The sequence below is a fragment of the Zosterops lateralis genome, assembly GCF_965231275.1.
Source record: "Zosterops lateralis genome assembly, chromosome: 17".
Classification (NCBI taxonomy): domain Eukaryota; kingdom Metazoa; phylum Chordata; class Aves; order Passeriformes; family Zosteropidae; genus Zosterops; species Zosterops lateralis.
The window spans coordinates 4,224,850-4,246,148 of record NC_139777.1 but is presented as its reverse complement, the minus strand read 5'-3'; the positions used below and the strand labels follow the sequence as shown (position 1 = coordinate 4,246,148).

The following is a 21,299-nucleotide window of genomic DNA, read 5'->3' as shown; positions in this document are numbered from 1 at the left end:
TCCCGGCACAGCCGAGCCCTCCGGTCGGACCTGGCCCCGTCCCCGGCCCGCAGCAGCCGCCGCACCGGCCCCTCCGCCAGCATCGCCGCGCCGGAACGCGGGCGCGCGGCCGCGCTGCGCCGGGGGGACGGCAGGAGCGCGCGGACCGGCCGGGTGACGGCACCGGAAGTGGTGCGGGGGGGGCGGTTATGGTGGGGGACCGGGCACGGCGGCGGGCGGGGCGGAGGCGGTGCCGGGGGCGGCACCGGGGGCGGGCCCTGGCCGGTGTCAGGGGCCCGTAACGGGGTAACGGGCCGGTCCCGGGGGTGACACCGCCTGTGATGGGGAGCCCCGGCGGTCCCGGGCCGGTCCCGGTGTGACGAGCTCAATCCCCGCCCCTCACAGCCCGCCCGTGGTGTCACCGGCCCGCGGCTCAGAGCTCCGGGAAAACACCGGGATATTCCAGTCCCGCCCGCTCCAGGGGCGGTTTAGTTGGGGATACTGAGGGGAAAATCCTCTTGGGAAGGTTGTCCAGCCCTGGCAGCGCTGCCCGGGGCGGGGGCGGGCCCCGTGTCCCGGGGGTTCCCCGTCCCGCTGGATGTGACACGGCCCGGGGTGGCCTCGGGAGCGCCGGGAGCGCCTCGGCCCGGGGGGATTGTCCCGCTCGGGGCCATGGGGGAACCGCGGCTGAGCCGGGCTCAGACAAACCCTCCAAGCCGAGCCGAGCTGAGCTGAGCTGAGCTGAGCTGAGCCAAACCGAGCTGAGCCCAGCCCAAGTGAGCCAAGCCCAGCTGAGCTGAGCCGTGCCAAACGGAGCTGAGCCATGCTGAGCTGAGCCGTGCCAAATTGAGCCGTGCTGAGCTGAGCCATAATGAGCTGAGCCAGCCCAGCTGAGCCGAACCATGCCGAGCTGAGCTGAGCTGTGCCAAAGCAGCCGAGCCGAGCCGTGCCGTGCCAAGCTGAGCCCAGCCAAGCCCAGTCAAGCCGAGCTGAGCGGAGCTGAGCCGTGCCAGGCTGAGCCCAGCCAAGCCCAGCCGAGCCGAGCGGGTGCGCGCGGTTCCTGCGGAGCTGTCCAGCCTTTCCAGCCTCTCCATCCCGCATCCCCAGCCCGCACCCCGAGCCCGCCATGCGGGAGCGATGAGCGCAGCCGCCGCCCGGCCATGGAGGAGGATTTGTTCCAGCTGAAGCAGCTGCCGTGAGTAGCCCCGGGGGGGCTCCTGCCCCTCCGGCCGCGGGGATCCCGCCGGGGGCCGGGGGATTCTGCCGGGAAGCGGCTCAGGCCCCGGGAAGCCAAGGCCATTTTCCCGCTGGAGCTGCTCGGGTGCAGCATCCCGAGGGATGCAGGAGCCGCTTCGTTACATAAATTCACTCAGCTCGTTTTGGTTGTTTGGTTGGTTTTTGCTTTTTTTTTTTTTTTCTCGGCGTGGATTTGATGGTGGTAAAAAAAAAATATAACCCAGCAGGGATTGGGATAAAATCGTGGAAGAGCCAGGAGATTTTTTTTTTTTTTGGGGGGGGGAGAGGAGACGTCGGGATCGCCTTTGCAGGGGGGTTTTAGCTGTAAATAACGTTGTGCTGGGGACGCTCTTCCTCGTCATCCTCCTCCTCCTCCTCCTCGCCAGGAGGAATCGCAGAGCAAAACCTGCCCTGCCAAGGTGGATTTTGGGGGGGCATTCCCAGCGTTTCCTGAAAAAGCCAAACGCTGCTGCACAAGGAAAACGCTGATTTTTTAATTATTATTACTATTTTTGCCAGGAACTCTCTGCCTTTGGGATGTGGTTGCTGGATACGTACAAAAACCCTCACAAAAAAAAAAAAAAAAAACAACCCTAAACCAACCAACAAAAAAAAAAAAAAAAAAAAAAAAAAAAACCCCAAAAAACCCCAAAACCAACAAAAACCAAACAGAAAAAAAAAAGACAAAAAAAAAAAAGAAAAAAAAACAACCTCAAAACCTGATAAAATCTTCAGTGCCTCTAACCCCAGGAATTCCTTCCTTTCCCCTCAATTCCAAACGCTTCCTTTCCAACCGACCCCGTTTTTCCTAAGGCTCCATTCTCAGGTGTTTTTGCAGCATATTCCTATTTATAAATCATGGGGCTCCGAATGTTTCAAGTTGGTGTTAAATATTCATGAGCTCGTGTCAATGACAGAGCGCCCTGTCCCGTAACATCCCGGATAACTTGGGGAATTCCAGCTCTTTTCCAGCCCTCAGTTAAGATGCCTTCAGCTTGTCAAGGAAAAAAATCAGAGGTTATTTTATCAAGCTTTTCCCCCCTCGTTTTTAGGACCAAAACCTGGGAATATGTTCCAAAGTACCTCCCAGTGCAGGTGTTTTGGTGCTGGGAGGTTTTGCAAATAAATGCAGCAGCTCCCTGAGGTGCCCCAGAGGTGAAGAATTTGGCAAGTGTGGAATAGAAATTATCCTTGTGGAGTTTTTTGTTTTGTTTGTTTCATATATCCCTAAATTATGCACCTATATTTTAATTTTCTGTGCTGAGGAATGTGGCAATCTCTGCCACAGATTTTGTAGGATCCATCACCTCCAAAGCTGGAACGATCTTTAAGGTCCCTCCCTGTGATTCTGTGATAATTTAATCTGTTTCCAAAACTATTTCACTTAAATCCAATGGATTTTCATTTGGATTTAAAGTTCCCTTGTGTTGCGGACAAAGTAAAGGAAGTTTGAGGGATCTGTTCCATTAAATCTGGTGGATCTGATCCCAAATCTTTGGCCACAAAAAACTTCAGAGATGGGAAAAGAACCTTCCCCGTGGGAAGGGGAGCAAATCCCTCTGACCAAAACATCAAAGCTGTGTCAATTTAGCAAATTCTGGTCTTGAAATACAGATATTCCATTAATGACATGATATTAAATAATTCTGTTTAAGATGAAAGCACAGTCACAGACTCAGCATCCTGATGGAAAAATAAATAAATAAAATCCATCCATTCCCTGACTGAGCTCAGTAATTGCATTTCACTAAATAACATTTCAGATTCTGGTGCATCCCAGGAGTTTCACTTCTAATCACAAAAACAACTCAGAAAATGGAATTTGGACTCTTCCTGGCAGGAAAAAAAAAACAAACCAAACCAAACCTGAAATTCAATGACACAGCAATGCCTAATTCCAATTAAATCCAGGCAGAGAAAACATGGATCTCATTAAATATGCATCATTCCATCTTATTTTTATGACCTCTGTGGTTTCATAACTTTGTGGATAGCACAATAACAGCCAAGACCAAGAAGTCTGTCCCATCCCAATCTGAATCCAGATCCAAACACAAATCCCAGCATTCCCAGTGGAGGATGGAGAATGAGGAGAAACCTGGATGTGAAACAGAGCTCCAAGACTCACCAAGCCCAGCTCCCAGCTGGAAAACACTCCTGGAAAGATCCATCCTGGTTTTTGTGCTTTCAGGGTGGTGAAGTTCCGCCGCACGGGGGAGAGCTCGAGGTCGGAGGAGGATGGAATTTCGGGAATTTCGGGAGAGCACGAGGTGCAGATCGAGGGGGTGAGGACGGAGCTGGAGCCCGTGGAGCTGGAGGATGGAGCTGCCGTGCCCAAGGAATTCGCCAACCCCACGGATGGTGAGCAGGGCTCTTGTTTCTTTCCTGCCAGGTTGTGGAAAAAGGTGGGGTCTCTTTGTTAAAGTTGGCTTTTTGCAAATATTAAAATGAACACTATTTATATAATTGTGCTGTATTATGTTTTATTAATAGAGCTTAGAAAGGTGATGAATGTAAAAAGACTGGGGTTTTTTTCCCCTCTTTGTAATATCTAAACTGACCAAACCAGAAGATCCAGAGGGAGAAGATCCTTTTACATTCCTGAAATTGATAAGATGGAGACAGTGATGAAACAAAAGCTACAAGAGAGAGTTCATTGATCTTCTGGTATCAGGAAAACTACCAGGCACCAACAAGGACTTTTATCTAGTAAAATGCTAATTTAGTACAATGGAGCAAGTTTTGAAGGAAGGAAACCAAAAGGACATCTGGACTCAAATGAAAGTTTGAAAAAAATGCATATATAAAAGGTTAATCCTTAAAAACAAGGATTTCAAAGGAGTGATTGTGCTTTCTAGTGAGGCACCCCGACTGGGACTGTTGCTTTTCTGTCTCCTAAATTGTCTATTTTTATTTTTTTTATTAAACTTATAAATTTTTCTAAGAGAGTGAAACTTGTTTTTCACATCTTCATCCCAGTCAGGCTGAGTACAGGGAGGTTTGGAGAAGTCAGGGATCCCCAGATAAAAATAATAACTCATGGAAATTCTGTCAGACCTGAAAATCATGGTTTGATCAGCCCATTCCCTGTGGGATGCTCTCTGTGTTCTTTTTTGTGTCCCCAGTGCTGGATACTCCTGTTAGGGAGTTGTGGAGAAAGGTGGGATCTCTTCACTCCAATCAGGCTGAGTACAGAAAGGTTTGGAGAAGTAAAGGAGCCCCAGATAAAAATAATAACTCACGGAAATTCTGTCAGACCTGAAAATCGTGGTTTGATCAAATAATTCCCTGTGGGATGCTCTCTGTGTTCCTTTTTGTGTCCCCAGTGCTGGATACTCCTGGCAGGGAGTTGTGGATCCAGCTGCCATTCCCAGTTCCACACTGGAATTTGCCTGAGTTCCCTCTGGAGCTGCTCAGAGCTCCTGGAGCAGCTGCACCCAGCTCTCCTTCAAGGCTGAGATGGATCTGCAGAGTTCCTGGCTCCTCTTTTCCTAGAGGACAACAGGAATGTCCAGCTCAGCCTCTGCTTCCTGCCTGGAGGCATCACTGCTTTAGGAGGGATGAGAAATATTGAATTTGTCTCAGCACAGTGTGAAAATTTGGTATTAATCTTGTTTCTGAACTTCTCTGCTGTGCTTTATCCCTTGGATTTTGTTTGATTTCCTCCTGGTTTTTGTTGTTATGGGGATCTCTGAGCCAAAGCTTTTTCTGAGGAATGTCCTTTCCAAACTGATGCAAGTGTTAGAACTGTGAGACTTAAATTGATTTAAACAACTCTAATATCAAAATGTGCTTTTTTTTGCCGTTTCATTTTGTATTTGGGCAAAGGAATTTGAGACATCTCAGCACCTTCAGCTGGAACAAACTAGAGAGGTCATGGCAGTGGGTGGGAAACAACCAGCAGCATTTTTAACAGAAGCAGGGTTTAACATTTGTGTGTTTTGGAGAAATTCTTGATTGAAATAATGAGAGGTTGCACTGAAATATTCCCTGCAGCTCCCAGCACTGCTGTGGGCTGGGGCAGAGCTGTTTCTCCCCACTGAAAGCTGCATTTCAGTGCCTGGAGGAGTCACTCCCAGGAGGAAGAGGCTGAACATGGGCTGGATTTTGGGTGCCACACTGATTTACCTCCACATGATTAAAATATTCCAGGAACAATTCGAATTATTTTGGCTTTGGAAGAACACAGAGATTTTCCTGAGCAGGAATTGTATCATAACTAAGTAGCTCTGTACCAGATCTGAGATCTCAGCAGATTAGCCAATTAATCAGTAATTAAACCAGAAAATTCTCTCTCAAGGGCTGGCTTTTCTAAGGAAAGGAATCCACTGGGATTGTTTCTTTTCCCAGATACTTTCATGGTGGAAGATGCGGTGGAAGCCATTGGATTTGGGAAGTTCCAGTGGAAGCTCTCTGTCATCACTGGATTGGCCTGGGCAAGTAATTGGCATCAGGATCAGCTCATTATCATCACTTAGAGAATCTCAGGGATTTCAAATAAAGGGGGCAGAGAGTCTCCAAGCAGATAAATGTACAATAAACCAGGAATTTCACTGGAAATTAAAATTACAGCAGCACCCAGCCTTGTAGTGAGGGGTAATGATGGATTTCTTTGTCTCTGAAGTTCTTATAAAACAGGGTTGGGAAAATAATTTCAATTCTCCACTTCAGGTTGGTTTCAGATGAGGTTCCAGGCTGCTCCTGCAGAACCTGAGGCTTCCTGCAGTGATTTTGCCACATTCCTGCCAGCAGCTGCCTCCTCATTGTCTGTACCAGTCAGGATTTCTGTAATCTCAGTTTCAGAGCAGCAGCAACCCAGCATTTCCACTTTTAACCTTGATATCAACATTAAAAAAAAAAAGTCTTGGTTTCCATTTTTCTGCTCTTTCTGAAGCTCTGTGTTCCACCTGCTGTGATGTATTTTAGGATCCTGATACCTGGAGCTGTATTTACTGGCTTTTATCCACATAAAAAGCTGGAATGCTTTTTGGTTTAGCTCCTAAATCAGCTGTGGGATTTGGTTTTCAAGTGATCTATCCAAACCCAGGGGTGTTGAAGGGAATAAGTTACAAAGCATTAAACAGTCCTGTCCCAATCCGTGTGTGAAGAGGCTGAAAGCTGGAATTTGCACTATGGAAGTGACTGAACCTGTGTCACTGACCAGCCAAACCTCCTCTAAAATCTTTAGATTTACCTCTTTGGATCCTCTCTGCCAGAGTTACTAAACCAGAAATGAGTTTAAATCTCAAATGTTAAATATTTCCTTCAACCTCAAGGCGGGAACAGCATGGAAAATGTCACCAAAGCCTTTTATTGACTCCTAAATCCACCTGACTTGCAGGCAGCTGTTGATTTTGCTTTCTCTTCCCCCTGCAGATGGCAGATGCCATGGAAATGATGATTTTAAGCATCCTTGCTCCCCAGCTGCACTGTGAGTGGCACTTACCCAGCTGGAAGGTCGCATTGCTCACCTCGGTACGAAAAATACCTGACAGCTCCTGTCTTCCCTGAGCTTTTGCCATCATTGTCATCCAGATATTTTGCTTTGTGTCCCCAAAATTAAAACTCCTCGTGGCCTTTGCGGATTGCCCTCAGCTTGGAAGTTTATAGGAGTTTTTTAAAAGAAGATTTATAGGAGTTTTTTTAAAGATTGAAGTAATGAAATTCGGTGAGAACTGAGGGCATTTTGCAGGTTTCAGGCTTGAAGTTTCATGTAATTTCCAGGAAAACCTGTGATTTTACTCAGTTTCATCCTAAAATTCAAACCATTTGATTAATTAAGAAAAAAAACAAAACTGATAAATTTTGATTATCTTGCTTGCAAATCTTTCTCTCTCTCCACATTTAAGCTCTCTGACAGGCTGAGAGAGAACAAACAGTTGATTTTTGAGGTTGGACTCAATGATATCAGGGGTCTTTTCCAGCCTAAATAATTCTGGGATTATCCAGTGATCTTGGGAAACAGAGATCTTACAACACATCACCTCCAAGATTTTTTTTCTTACTGTTCCACAGGTGGTGTTTGTGGGAATGATGTCCAGCTCCACACTCTGGGGAAACATTTCAGACCAGTATGGGAGGAAAACAGTAAGTCTGCAGCTCCTGCTGGGATATATCCCAATATTCCTGCAGTGTGGACATTTCAGTGCAATAAGCTGTGGCTGCCTCATCCCTGGAAGTGTGTGAGGCCAGGCTGGAGCAGCCTGGGATAGTGGAAGGTTTCTCTGCATGCAGGGCTTGGAATGGGATGAGCTTTGAGGTCCCTTCCAGCCCAAACCATTCCAGGATTCCGTGTTCCCAAATGTCCACGTGTACAAAGCAGCACTAAGCACATCCAGAGCTGAGCTCCTGTGAAATAGAAGGCATTTCAAGCTCTGTTTTACACTTGAATTTGTGTTACAGTGATTTTTACCTCTTGCTGAACACAGGGCCTGAAGATCAGCGTGCTGTGGACACTCTACTATGGGATCCTCAGTGGATTTGCTCCCATTTACAGCTGGATCCTGGTGCTGAGGGGCCTGGTGGGCTTTGGGATTGGAGGAGTGCCTCAGTCGTAAGTAAATATTCACAAGTCCAAATTTCCTAATTTCTCTTTCTTTCTTATCAAATCCTTATGTCAGATTGAAGTCTTGTTTGTGTTCAGCCATCCCAAACCTTGGTCTCGTTGCAGGGCAGGTCCTGCCCTAAACTCCAGCATTTAGAGGCAGAGCTGAGCCCTGACTCTGATTGTAAATCCCCAGATTATTGTTCAGTCAGAGCCTGAACTTCCCCATCTCACCCTGAGCTGGAGTTTCAAACCCACACAGCCCAGACTGGAGCACTGGAGATGCTGGAATGGCTCAGAAGGAAAGGGAAGTGTCAGGATATTTCTCTGTCATTGTGTGGTTCCTTTCACTGAAGAGAGAGATCCATAAATTTTCTACCTGCAATAAATAACCCTACTCTAGGTTTTTAATTATAAATGTAAAGGGAAGAGTACAGCCATTCTCTGTCTCTTTTATCCTTACCAATGATTTATATTTTTGCCTTCTAGAGTTGCTATTTTGGATCAGGCAGAGCCTGGCTTGGATTGATGGCTCACAGATTCCTTCCCAAGGGAAGGCAGTAGCTTTTCTGTGGCCACTTCCAGATAAAAAAATCCAGAGCTGCAGGTGCAGCCCAGCCAGGGCCACTCAGCTCACTGAGGTTCTGTATCTTCCTGAGAGAAAAAACAGAGCCAGTTACAGATCCCCAAATGGATCCCATCCTCCCTGAGTCTGTGTCCTGTTCTAACTATAACAAGGATTTATTTGACAGAGGGGTAAACATGGATGAAGCAGGAAAAGCAGGTCCTTTCTAATATCCTTAAGCTGTGTGATTTTGGAGGTGAGTGCCTGGATCTCCATGGAATGAGTGTAATTTCCTCCTCTGGATTGGCTCCAACAATTCCATGTCCTTCTTTTGTTGGGGTCATTCACCAGCTCCTGTTTTCTCTGCACTGCAGAGGGACCTGAGCTACACTTTAAGATGTGGTTTGAGTTCTCTAAATCTCTGCTTGAATGAAATATCGTGTGAAATTTTATGCTTTCCATGAACTGGGCAGCTCCTCAGAGATCAATCCACTCTTTAAGTCAGTAGGAATTTTGTCCCAAACCTCAAAGGAAGCCTGAGGAGTTCAGAGGCAGGAACAGACTGAGTCAATGGAATGCAAACACAGCAAAGCCAAACCTTACCAGTTTGAAGGAGATGACAAAGCCTGGACTGGATGCTCCCTAAATTCCTCCTCAGGAATTCCTCCTGGAGAAGCTTTGCCATCACTCCTTGGCACAGGCATGAAACAAAGCCTCAGTGGTTGCTCTTTGAATCCCACAATAAAAGAATGCAAATTATTTTATACCAGTGACATGAAAGTATTCACCTCTTGGGGAACTGAACCCTGGCACAGGAGACAGATGGGAATTCTCTGAGCCAGCTGTAAAGCCCTGAAGAAATTCTTTATCCAACAGGAGTTTGTGTTGAATTCTGATGGACCACGCTGAAAATACCAGATAAAATGGTGTTTTCAATGGTGCTCCTGAAAACATGAGCATCAAGATCTGCATTTAACTGACAACCAACAACTGTGGGGTCACAAAACCACACAAAAAGAGCAAATTGTGTCCTCTCTTGCAATGTTGAAGGGTTTGTTGTGGGGTAGAAGGGCAGTGTGACCCAGTGTCACAGCCTGGCTGGCTCTGGGGATAGGGAGCTTTAAGCTGCTGCTCTGGGGTTTGGCAGTTTTATTAAAAGGTAAAAGGGATGTTTGAAGCTCTGTCTGCTGTGGCATTTCCCTCTCTGTGCTGACATTTTCTTCTCTGTTCCCTCTTTCAGGGTAACTTTATATGCTGAGTTCCTTCCAATGAAAGCCAGAGCAAAATGCATTTTATTAATAGAGGTGAGTGGGTGCATTCTGATCCTCGAGGGACAAACCCTCTGGTGGTCACATCCCTTCCATCCTCCTGCCTGGAAATCCCCTCAGAGCTGCAGCCAGACCTGGCCTGTCCACCTTGCTGTGGAGCTGAGTCACTCCTGAGCTCTGCTACCAGCCCAGCTCCAAAAGCAGGAGAAAGTTTTCCTGTCACACTTCACTCTTAGTGTTGAATTTACCTTTTTCCAAATTATTTTGCACCCAGGGCTGCAGAGTGAGCACGAGAGGGGCATTGGTGGGGGGGTCCATGTTTTTGTGGTGAAATGCATCTCAGTGATGGATTTGGAGAGCTGACAGCTCCACAAATTCAGTACTAAATTCAGCTCCACAAATTCAGTACTAAATTCAGCTCCACATCTTCATCCAAACAATGTCAAAGTCACCCAGGGACTTGTTGTCCTTGGAAGATTTTAAGGCAGAATTTGTACCCCTGGAATTTCTCTCTCCAGCCATCCCTGGTGAGCACAGTGTGGAATATTCCAAAGAAGAGCCCTTGGAAGCACTGCATTCCTCATTTTTCTGTTGGTTTTTCCTTCTTCCAGGTGTTCTGGGCCCTTGGGACTGTGTTTGAAGTGCTCCTGGCAGTGGTGGTGATGCCCACGCTCGGCTGGCGCTGGCTCCTCATCCTCTCTGCCCTCCCACTCCTGCTCTTTGCTGTCCTGTGTTTTGTAGGTATTCCTCAAGGATTCATGTGAATTCCTACAATTCCCACTCCTCTTCCCCATTCTGTGACCCAGCTGAAGGAAATCAGGACAGTTTTGAGCTCTCTGGTGGTGTCTTCTGTGAAATAACTGAAATAATGACCAAAAAATGCAGTTTCAACAGGGTGCTGGGAAAAACATTCCAGGGGGAGTTGTGTTAATGTGACTGTAATTGCTGGAGGACAATGGAGGGCTGGAATTTGGTGAAATCAGGCCTGGAACCCTCTCCAATTTAATGACTTTGTTTCAACTAAGCTCAATGGAATCAAAAAGCCTTTTTTTTAAATCAAAAGCTGTTGCTATTTTCCTAAATTCAATTTTGTCACTTTTAGAATCAATTTCCACTTAAAAATCCTCCCAAATCAGGGATAGAATCTACAGAGTGCAGGTCAGATTTCAAAACAAGTTAAACCTGAGCTTCAGTGATATATTTTATTATTTATCACCTAATTATTTATTATTAGGTGATATCTTTGCCCATCACTCAGTCTCCTCATAGATAAATATCCTTGTCAGGTGGTTTAGCAGCCCTTTTTAGTCCTTAGTTTTTCCTCCAGTTATCCAGGTGCTCACAAGCTTGTTCTGAATTAAAAGGAGCTTAAACTCATAAATTTTGGAGGATCTTGTTATCTGCCCTGGATGCTCTGCCATTCCTTTACAGAAGGGATAATGTAAAAAACCTGGAAAAAATCCCAACAGTTCTCAAGGATAAACCCAAAGGAATGGAAGGGAAAGGGTTGTTTCAAGGGGAAAGTGAAAGGGCTGCAGTTTTTAAAGCCTGATGAGATGACTCTTGGAATTCTTGCTTGGAATTCTTCAAGCTTAGTTCTGTAATTCTTTGTTATGTGAGAATTTGCTGGGATCGCTGAGATTTCTCCCAGAGGAAAATCCCAGAGTTTATTGCTGGTTGTGACACCCTTCTCTGTGTGTGTGTGTGTGACCCTTAGTGGCTGCCAGAAAGCGCCAGGTATGACGTGTTGTCTGGGAACCAGGAGAAAGCTCTGGCCACTCTGAAGAGGATTGCCACGGAAAATGGAGCTCCAATGCCCTTGGGAAAACTGGTGGTTTCCAGGCAGGTACGTGCAGGTCACAGACACCTCCACAACAATGAAACTGAGGGGGTTTGTCAGCAAATCATCAATGTTCTGTGCAATTTGAATGTCTCAGCTAGGCAGAAAAAAAATGAGGTTTGATCATTTAGGCCTTTTTCCAACTGAGGAAGAGTTAATTTCTCATGTGGAAGTGAAAAGCAGCTTTAAAACGGGCATTAATGTTATTTTACCTCTCTGTTGTTAAGAAAACCAAACCCTGAGGTTGTTGAAGAGCTCAGGTCAGGATTCCTGGATCTGAAATCATGAGACAAGATGAAATTTGACATTTTAGCTGTCTCTCATCATCCAACTTCTGCTTGTTCCAAACAGGAGGACAGAGGCAAAATGAGGGATCTTTTCACCCCCCATTTCCGCTGGACCACGTTGTTGCTCTGGTTTATTTGGTAAGAGAAAACCTAAAGGTTCAGTCCTAGCACAGCTCTAAATGGGTTTTATTGAAAGGATTTTACTCAAATACAGCAACTTCCTTCTCAGGAAAAACAAAACAAAACAAAACAAAACAAAACAAAAAAAAAAAAAAAAAAAAAAAAAAAAAAAAAAAAAAAAAAACAACCAACCAAGCAAGAAAAACAAAACAAAACAACCAAAAAAATCCCAAACAAACAAAAAAAACCCACCCAAAAAAAAACCAAAATACCCCCCCCAAAACCAACAGACAAACAAACAAGAAACCACCCCCCAAAAAAACCCAAAAAAACCCCAACCTGTATTGATTTTTAATTTTTCCAAGCACCCAAGAATTCCCAATCAAATTGCCCTTTAATTTTCTGAATGCTGAAATAGCTTTGAGGTAGGACTTTTGATTGATGGTGTTTCTTTTAAAGCTGGACCAGCTGAAACTTCCTCTCTCATTTTCTTCCTTGCAGGTTTTCCAATGCTTTTTCATATTATGGGTTAGTTTTATTAACTACAGAGTTCTTCCAAGCAGGAGATGTTTGCAGCAGTGAGTATTGCTCCATCTTTTCTTTTTAAATATGTCCTGTTAAAACTGCTGGAATATCTTTTGTTAGATCACCTCCTGCTGGTGGTTTGGAAAAGGAACGTGGCTGAGTTTTAACTTTATTTTATTTTAAATAATTCCTTGTCTCTGCCCAGTGTAGAGAGGTCCTGCACAGTGGTTTTGAGCTCAAAGTGTCAAACAGCAAGACAACCTTCAAGGCAGTCCTGTTATCTGTTTTTCTTGATTAAAAAAAAAAAAAAAAGATTGAATAAATGCAAGTTTGCAGATTTGACAGCCCTAATTAGTTCTGAGAGACAGAAACTGCTGCTGTGCAGCTCCTGGGTTCTCAGGAAGGGAAAACCTGCTGAGAAAAAAAAGATAATGGTGGGAAATCAACGTCCTTTGTGTTGCAGAATTTTTTTGGGGGGGAAAAAGGTGCTTTGAGTGAGTTAAGAAGAGACTTGAACAGTTTGATTCCCCAGGGGAGGAATGATTGCATTCAGAACACTTGTAATTAGGGAAAACTGCCTGGAAGTTGGGAAATTATAGAAAGTGGATGGGGAGTGATGGAGCAGCCCCAGATTGAACAGCAGTGATGAGCTCTGAGAGCTCTGACACAGGTTTGCCTCCCCAGAGGAGGATGCAGCCCTTAAAAACCTTTGTTTTTTATAAGGACATGTGGTTGTTCAGTATTCTCAGAGTGTAGGAAGTGTTGGGATCCCAATTTGTGTTGGGAGAAACTGAATTATTTGAGTTAATTCTGTCCTGAGCCCTGGACTGGAAAATAATTCAGGCTGTACAGCTGATAAGGAGGTGGAATTTTCACTGAGCTGAGACATCCTGTCACAGAAAACATGATAAATGTTCAGTGTTTCCAGGCGGAATCACCAAGCATTGCTCTTCAATGCCCCTCTGACTCTGAATTCCATCCCAGCAGCACATCAGGCATTCAGAAGAGGAATAACAAATCAAAGAGGCAGAATCACTTGAATTTCTACCCTCAAACAACTTTCTAGAAGTATTTTAAAGGATGGTGGGTGCAGTGAATCCATACCATTCCTTCTAGTCCATCCCTTCCTAAATTTTAGCAGTAAAAGTGAGAGAAGCAGCAGGAAGGTAAACAGGGAAGAGTTTGATTAAAATATATTAAATATTTGTGCCTTTTTTTTTTCGTGTAGTATCCAGCAGAAGGCAAGAAGTAAAAGCCAAGTGCAGCCTGACCTGTGAGTACCTGACAGAGGAGGATTACACTGACCTGCTGTGGACAACCCTGTCAGAATTCCCTGGTAAGGAGCAATGAGAAGCACCAGTTTTTCCTTGGAATTAGCTCAGAGTGTGAGAATGGGCTCTGGCAGCAGCAGTGGAGCTGGGATGTCTGGCCTGAGGCTTCCCTTGCTGTAGTTGTGCATGCTCCCGGCCCTGGGATCACTCCAGAAAAAAATCAGTCACTGCTCTGGAATGGCCCCTCTGTCTGTTCCAACCCAGCACCACTTCAGGAGCAGGAAACCAACTCAATCAAAGGGGCAGAAACACTGGAATTTCTATCCATAAGTGACTGCCAAAGGATGATGGGTACAGAATCCATGGAGAACTTGCTTCTTAAATTTTTATGTCCAGCCTCAGTCCTGATCCTGTGATTTTTCAGGCAATTCCAGCAAATTTCAATGGACAGTCTGGCACAGGACGAGCAAAATAGTGTGAAACAGCCATTGATCCTTCACAAATCTGATTGAAACAACACCAGAGACATGGATCAGGATATTTTCACTCTTCTGGATCAGGATATTTTCACTCTTCTGGATCATAATTTCAGGCTAAAACCTCAAGGAGAAGTCATTTAATGAATAATAATTTGCAAGTATGACTGAGAAATATGCACAGTCATTCCTAAGAGGAGTGTGCTGCCAAACAGTCATTGTGAGAAGGATACCCAGAAAAAAGAGTGGGTGCTCTGGAGTGGTGCTGTGGCTCAAAGGTCTGGCTTGATCCTCACACACACTGAGGTGAGAGTGAGAAATATTGACAGGGTAACTCTGGATGTGACACTGAGGCTGGAGTAATCCCCCCTCCTGCTGTGCATCAGCTTTCAAAAAGATCTGGGAAAATTGCATTAGAGGGAAGAATTAATAGTGAGATTTACTGAGCTTGATCTATTTCCTGTCAAAAAGCAGGGAAGAAATAATTTGGTGAAACATCTAAATAACAGAACAGAAAGAAAATGCCACATTATAAAGAGCCCTTAAATCCAGCAGGGAGCAATGGCCAGAAGTTGAACAGAAGTTCTTCCAGCGAGCCATGAGCAGGTGTTTCAGGAATTCACATCAGTAATCCCTGGATGGGAGCGTAGATTTGTGGATCTGGGAGCATTTAACAGGACCCAGCAGCTGAGACACAGAATCCCTCTTTTCACATGACACCAGTAGCAATCCACCCCACAGCCCTGCCTGGGGCCAGCAAAGGATTGGAGAGAGAGGCCAAAATTCCCAATCTAAACCCCTCCAGGCTGTGTTAAATCTGCTGCAGCCCCTCTTTGCTCCATTCCCAAGGGTCTCCTGGTCTCTTCTCACAGGTGTGTTGGTGACCCTGTGGATCATCGACCGCATTGGCCGCAAGAAAACCATGGCCCTGTCCTTCCTTGTCTTCTCCTTCTGCAGCCTCCTGCTCTTTCTCTGTGTTGGAAGGTGAGTCCAGCACAGGGAACAACTGGAGTAAAGGATTTATCCATGGTTGTGGTGGGAGAACTGAGAGTGAAGAGCTGTGGGATGGTCGTGCTCAGCTGGAGAAAGATTTAAGGCTGGGGTTGGGTTTTCTCAGCAGAGTTTGGGAGGGAAGTAAAAGTGAATTCTAAGTGAACCCAGCAGATTCTACTTAACATTGCCAAACTCTGCTCTCTCTTTCTTCTCACAGAAATGTTCTTACTGTGCTGCTCTTCATTGCAAGAGCTTTTATTTCAGGAGGATTTCAGGCTGCCTATGTTTACACTCCTGAGGTAAGGGGGTTGTTGTGGTGATGGGAATATTCAAGGGGAGTGAGAACAGGGTGGGGAAGTCATTTTGATTACCTGCTCCCAATGGTCCTCACCCCAGACTGGAGCTGTAGATCCCATTGTCATTGTGTGACAGAATGTGCTGTGGCACCACTTATTAATTCCCATTGATTCAGGAGTGGAAGGAGGAAAGCTTCCCACTGGGATTAATGGGGTGATGTTTTTTCCACAGGTTTATCCCACAGCCACACGTGCTTTGGGCCTGGGAACGTGCAGTGGAATGGCCAGAGTGGGAGCCCTCATAACCCCCTTCATTGCACAGGTAAATCCCTTCTCCTCTGAGACTGGAGGCACAGGAGGTTTGGATTGATGATCTTGGAGGTCTTTTCCAGCTTTAGCAATTCCATGATTCTATGAAGGCGATGTAGAACTTGCTTTTCTTCCACTATCCCAAGTTGCTCCAATCTCCATCCTTGGACATTTCCAGGGATGAGACAGCCACAACTTCTCTGAGCAACCTGTGCCAGGACCTCCCATCCTCACAGGGAAGATTTCCTTCCTAAACTCCAGCCTAATCCTGCCTTCTGAGAGTTTAAAACCACTGTCCCTCATCCTGGCACGGGTCCCCTCTCCCTCCTTTCCAGAAGCTTCAAGTTAAACTTTATTCCCGATACTATAATTAAAATTTCTATTGCTCCACCAGTGTCTGTATTTCCACAGTGAGATGCTGCTTTGCAAAAAAAAAAAAAAAAAAAAAAAAAAAAAAATCACCTTTTTCCTGCAGGTGATGTTGGAATCTTCAGTCTATCTGACTCTGCTGGTTTACAGTGGCTGCTGCCTGCTGGCTGCCCTGGCCTCCTGCTTCCTGCCCATCGAGACCAAGGGCCGTGGCCTCCAGGAGTCCAGCCACAAGGAATGGGGCCAGGAGATGGTGGGCAGAGGATCTCATTCCCCAGGGGAATCGCAGGAATGATGGGACATGGAAACCTGCTGGAAGAATGAAGGATGAGGAGCAAGATGTCTCACAAAACCTCCGAGCCTGAAGCATGGAAAGCTGACCACCATCACTGCCAACGTCACGTGTCAAACTGCAGGAGTTTGGGGTTGAACCTCAGCAAATTGTGTTTCTGCTGCTCTTTGCTCACACTCATAAAAACTTTCTGGATGGAGAGGCCTTTGATCCAGATATCCTTGGAAGTTTAGCAGGAGGTGTTTCTCTTCAGTCTGTCGTGCTTGCATGGTCAGCTCTTCAGCTTAAAATGTCCCGTGCCAAGCAAATGCCAAGTGACTGCAGCCCAGCATAAGCTGTTATTAAAACACTGAGCTCTTGATGCCTAAAACCAAGAGGTTCATCTTTAGTGTGGCCCTGGCCTGGCACAGGGTGGATTCCATCCCCTACACTATGGATTAAATGCCTGCCTTGCACTTTTAGCCATCAAAACCACCACCAAAATGTGGTTCTGGCAAACCAACCCGGGCTTTCCAGTTGGGTTCTGTTCCTGGAGAGTGGTTTGCTGGGAAACTGATTCCTGACTGTGTCTCCCATCCCAGGTGGGTAGTTGGAGCAGGGAAGGTGGTGTTTGCTGCAGAGCTGGGACCTTGTAGCAGAAATGTAAATCACAGAGTCATTAAGGTTGGAAAAGACCTCCAAGCTCATCAAGTCCAACGTGTAAATCCTCACATTTTGGAGCAGAATTGGACTTCTCTGGCATTGCCAGGGACCTTCAGCTCTCTGTCTGTTGCTTGGAGTGGGGAAGTTCTCACTCCTGGGGTTCCCTGTGTGGATCCAGGTGTGTCCCTGCTCTGTTTCCTGGGCACATCCTCACAGTGGGGTATCCCCAGGCAGAGTTGGGAGCGCTGCTGTTGTGATGGAGCCACTCCCTGACAGCTGGGCAGGACCTTTCCTGCTGATTGTACAGTGACTGGTGACAAAGGAATGTAGCTGGAATAAATGAACACAAACCATGAGAAGAGCCCATCTGTAGTGACCTCAGATGAGGGACATCCCTCTTTCAGGTGTGGCTCCTCAAGGGATGATCCTGTTCTTGTCAGGGAGCTCAGGTGAGGACAAGCCCATCAGGTTTGTCACAAAGCTGCCCCTGGGCACAAGTCAGGTGGCAGAGTCTGTGGGGATGTGCAGGGATCTGAGATGTGCCTCCTCCAGGTCTCAGTGGATTTTCAAGATTCCAGACCTTGGCACACAAAACCAAATGTGGGTGAGATGGACTTGGTGAGGCTGTGGGAGCAGTGGGGGTTTATGGTCTGTCTGAGCAGGTGTCTCACCTGAGCACAGGTAAATCTGCAACACATTTTTACAGCTGAACATTTTAAATATGCTGGGAAGCAGGTCCCATTCCTGAGGTCAGGAATAGGTCTCAAGTCCATGTTTGGTGCAGTACAGGTGGGCACTGAGGGTCACAGTTGTCACTGAGGGTCACAGCTCTGAGTCACTGTCATGCTCCACCATGTGCCAGGCTGCTCCTTTGGAGACTGAGGGGAAACCAGGAATGGATAATTCCTTAAAGAAAGCCAGGAAACTGAGGCTGATGGAAAAGGCCAAAGAGGTTGTTGAACATTCTGCTGAGAACAGAGTTTGCCAAGGCACTGAGTGTCCATCCAGTCCCACTGGAGGATGGTGACTCAGTGAAGGATTCTAGGAATGGTTGGTGGAAACAGGCAAATTGGGCTTTTCCCAGCGAGATGAAAATGAATTCAGCTCCCAAGAGATCCCTGGGATCCCTGAGCTCAGCTGTGGGTGATGGCACAGAACCCCCTGTCAGTTCCAGCTGGGTTCGTTCCCTTTGTGTCCCCTGTCCCTGTGTCCTCCTGCTCCACCAAGATCAAGCTCCAGTTGATCCCAGTAAACAGACAGGGCTCTCATGACACTGACAGCAAACACAACTCATTTGTTCACCTCCTTCTGCCAGGCTGGAGTTGGGTCATTCTCCCTGCGTGCCTGGGGCAGCCTGGAGCAGAGCCACAGGGGCTTCTTCCATGGAATACCAGAATTCCAAAGTGATTTGGGTTGGGAGGGACCTTAAAGCCCATCCAGTCCCAACCCTGCCATGGTCTACTTTCCACTAGACCAGGATGCTCCAAGCCCCACCCAAACCTGACCTTGAACACTTCCAGGGATGGGGAACCTCTCTGCTTTCACTTGGACTGGCCTCTGATGTGCTGAATATGGCACAGAGCAGTGAGGAAACAGATCCTGGATGGGTTTAATCAGATATTACCCCACATGTGTGACCAGTGAGCTGGAAAACCTGCTGGGCTGGGATCTGCTGGAGCTGGGTTTGCCTTTGCACAGTGGGGCTGTTCACCCCTCAGTGACAGCTCTGACATTCCATCCTCTTCCTCCTGCTGCTGGAGGCCCTCGAGGCCATTCCAGTCCCCCAGGTGCTTCCATGTTTCCTTCCTTGGGCTTGCCATGAGCTATTTGCATCCCAAAATTGTGGAATTGAGCCTGGGTAGAGGTGACAGAGAATCAAAAATTCAGGACAGGCCTGGCCTCCATGGCCCAGTTTGTTACTCGATGCCTTGAGTTAAAATTCTGCTTTCCCAAGGTTAATGTTCACATCTCACTTCATTTTTTTAGGTGAAAATTCAGCAGTTTTAAAGAATTGCATTCAACGGCCTTTAGAGAGTTTTAGGTGAAGTTTATCTGTTCATGCACACCTGGATCCTACAGATAAGCTACTTCCCAGGTAAAGATTTCTAGGGAATGCAACATTTTCCATGTTGTTAAATAGATCAGTTTTAACCTGTGACATTTACAGTGTTAACCAAAACATGGAAGGCATTTTTGCTTTTCACTTTTTATGAATTCTGTACTAAAAAAATCTATTTAATGATAGAAATACCGAGATTGGTGTTGCTGGGTCTTTGATTTTGTTCAAGCTTGGTCCAAAGCTCACTGAAATCTGGGAAAATCTCTCCTGTGGATATCCATGGGCTTTGGATCAGCTGAATGAAAGGGAGAGGTGGGAGCCCACCACAGCTGATCTCACCTGGCTGAATCCAGCAGGAGCCTGTTGGGCACTGGAAAAACAGAGCAGGAATTCAGGATTTGCAGGAATTTGCATATAATTAATAAGAAAAGGCCATTTTAGCTTGTTCACTGGGAACACTGGGGTTGACACACACCAGTTATAAATCACCACCAATAGATTTTATCAGTAGGGCAGCACCATTGAGGTACAGAATAAATTTCCAAAGAATCCTTTTCCACACTGAGTAATTTTCACTGGTAAAGGAATTACTGCAACTGCTTTGTTTTAAACTGGAGATCCTTTGGAATTCAAACAGAATTGTGGGATTCAGTTTTGCCAAGTGTCCAAGATATCAACATGCCAAGCTGGCGTGGGAATGTAATTCCCCAAGTGTGCTTGGATGGAATGATTTGTTATTCCCAAATACATGCTGAAAGAGAAGAGAATGTTTCCATGTCTGAATGTACAGTTTCTAAGCTGGATTTACATTTTAAATGTTGAAAAATTTGATGTATCTCAAGCTTGTTGTAAAATACTCCTCTGGTTCCTGTTCCCGACACAGCATTGGAGAGTTGAAGTCCACATTAGATATTTTATGTTAAACAAATAAATAGTTTTTTCAGGAAAGAAGTTTTTTGGCTCTTCTGGGGGGATGTTTAGGAGGGGTCATAACTTTGCATTTTTTTTTGTCTTGGTGTTCAGAGGTTTGAGCTACAGGGATCAGCATTCTGCAGGTCTGATTCATTTTCTGTCTGTTTTGTGTATTCAGATTTAAAGAAAAGCCACAGGATTTCTGTTCCCATTGTAAGTAACCTCACTACAGCAAAATATTGTGGATGCTCCATCCCTGGAAATGTTCCAGGCAAGGTTGGACAGGGCTTGGAGCAACCTGGGATAGTGGAAGTTGTCCCTGCCATGCTGGATGAGCTTCAAGGTCCCTTCCCACCCAAACCAGTGTGGGATTCTATGATTTTTTTTAAATTCTCTTAAATTTTTAATTGATTTTCGTATTTAATTCAGTTTGGACACTAAACCCCAGCCAGTTTGGCCTCTTCCCTGGATGTGTTGGCATCAAGTGGCTCCACATGTGTCTGGATTTGGGGCAGGGAGGGTTCCTTCTACTAATTTACATTTTAATATAAACCCTTCATTTCCCTATCATTTTTCTAAAGCCATAATTAAGTGCCCAACCCTATTTTCCTCTGCCCTGTCACTGATATTCTTATTTTGATGCCCGATGATTTACAGGCAGGAGGTGGTTGGAGGATGAGTCAAAATGACTAACGAGCTGCAAATCCTTCTCATGCTAATGCAGAGTGTTCTCACCCCAGAATGCATCCATCTTCCTGCTCCCAGCCTGGGATGCAGAGCCTCCTTCCTGGGAGTGGAAATTGTTGGGAATTAGAAGGGTTTGTGTGGCTGAAGCAATGCTGAGGGGAATATTCTTTCTTCTGTGATTACTTTCAGGCATCCTCAGGCATTTTTAAACTCATTCTCAGGATTATGGAGTATCCTGAGCTGGAAGGGACCCTCAGGGATCATCCAGTCCAACTCCTGGCCCTGCACAGACTCCCCAACAATCCTACCCTGTGCCTGGAAACATTGTCCAAGCGCTCCTGGAGCTCTGGCAGGAGTTTTCCCAAATGCTAGAGCTGCTGTTTGCTGACTTCCCTGATACTTGATGTGCTTCCAGCTTTGTTCTGGGTCACAGGAGATCCTTGTGGAGAACTGGGAGCTCCTAAAATGACTGGACATGGGAGGTGGTGTTTTGTGTGGTTTTGGGGACATGCAGGAATTGTCCAGGAATTGTCCATTCCCTGACTCCCTGACCTCTCTTTGGGCTCAGGAGTGAACTTCAATCCCTCACTGGGGAGTTTGCCCAGAGAAGCTGTGGCTGCCCCATCCCT

The 21,299-nt window shown here is 46.1% G+C and overlaps 1 protein-coding gene across 2 annotated transcripts; it reads left to right on the top strand.

The window, feature by feature from the left end:
* The first annotated feature begins 1,064 nt into the window (after window positions 1–1,064).
* SVOP (SV2 related protein) lies at window positions 1,065–19,589 on the top strand. Of its 2 annotated transcripts, XR_014591272.1 has the most exons (17): window positions 1,065–1,174; window positions 3,407–3,576; window positions 5,566–5,651; window positions 6,592–6,690; window positions 7,231–7,302; window positions 7,644–7,768; window positions 9,565–9,628; window positions 10,204–10,329; window positions 11,310–11,438; window positions 11,784–11,857; window positions 12,341–12,417; window positions 13,593–13,700; window positions 14,984–15,095; window positions 15,322–15,403; window positions 15,633–15,722; window positions 16,185–17,461; window positions 18,999–19,589. XR_014591272.1 is itself a non-coding variant. In XM_083873603.1 (16 exons), the coding sequence occupies exons 1-16, from the start codon at window positions 1,140–1,142 to the stop codon at window positions 16,371–16,373; spliced, it is 1,638 nt and encodes a 545-aa protein (XP_083729729.1). In that variant the 5' UTR covers window positions 1,065–1,139; the 3' UTR covers window positions 16,374–19,589. The 2 variants fall into 2 exon arrangements, 1 of the variants encoding a protein (XP_083729729.1); XM_083873603.1 differs by having other exon boundaries at window positions 16,185–19,589.
* The last annotated feature ends 1,710 nt before the right edge of the window (window positions 19,590–21,299 follow it).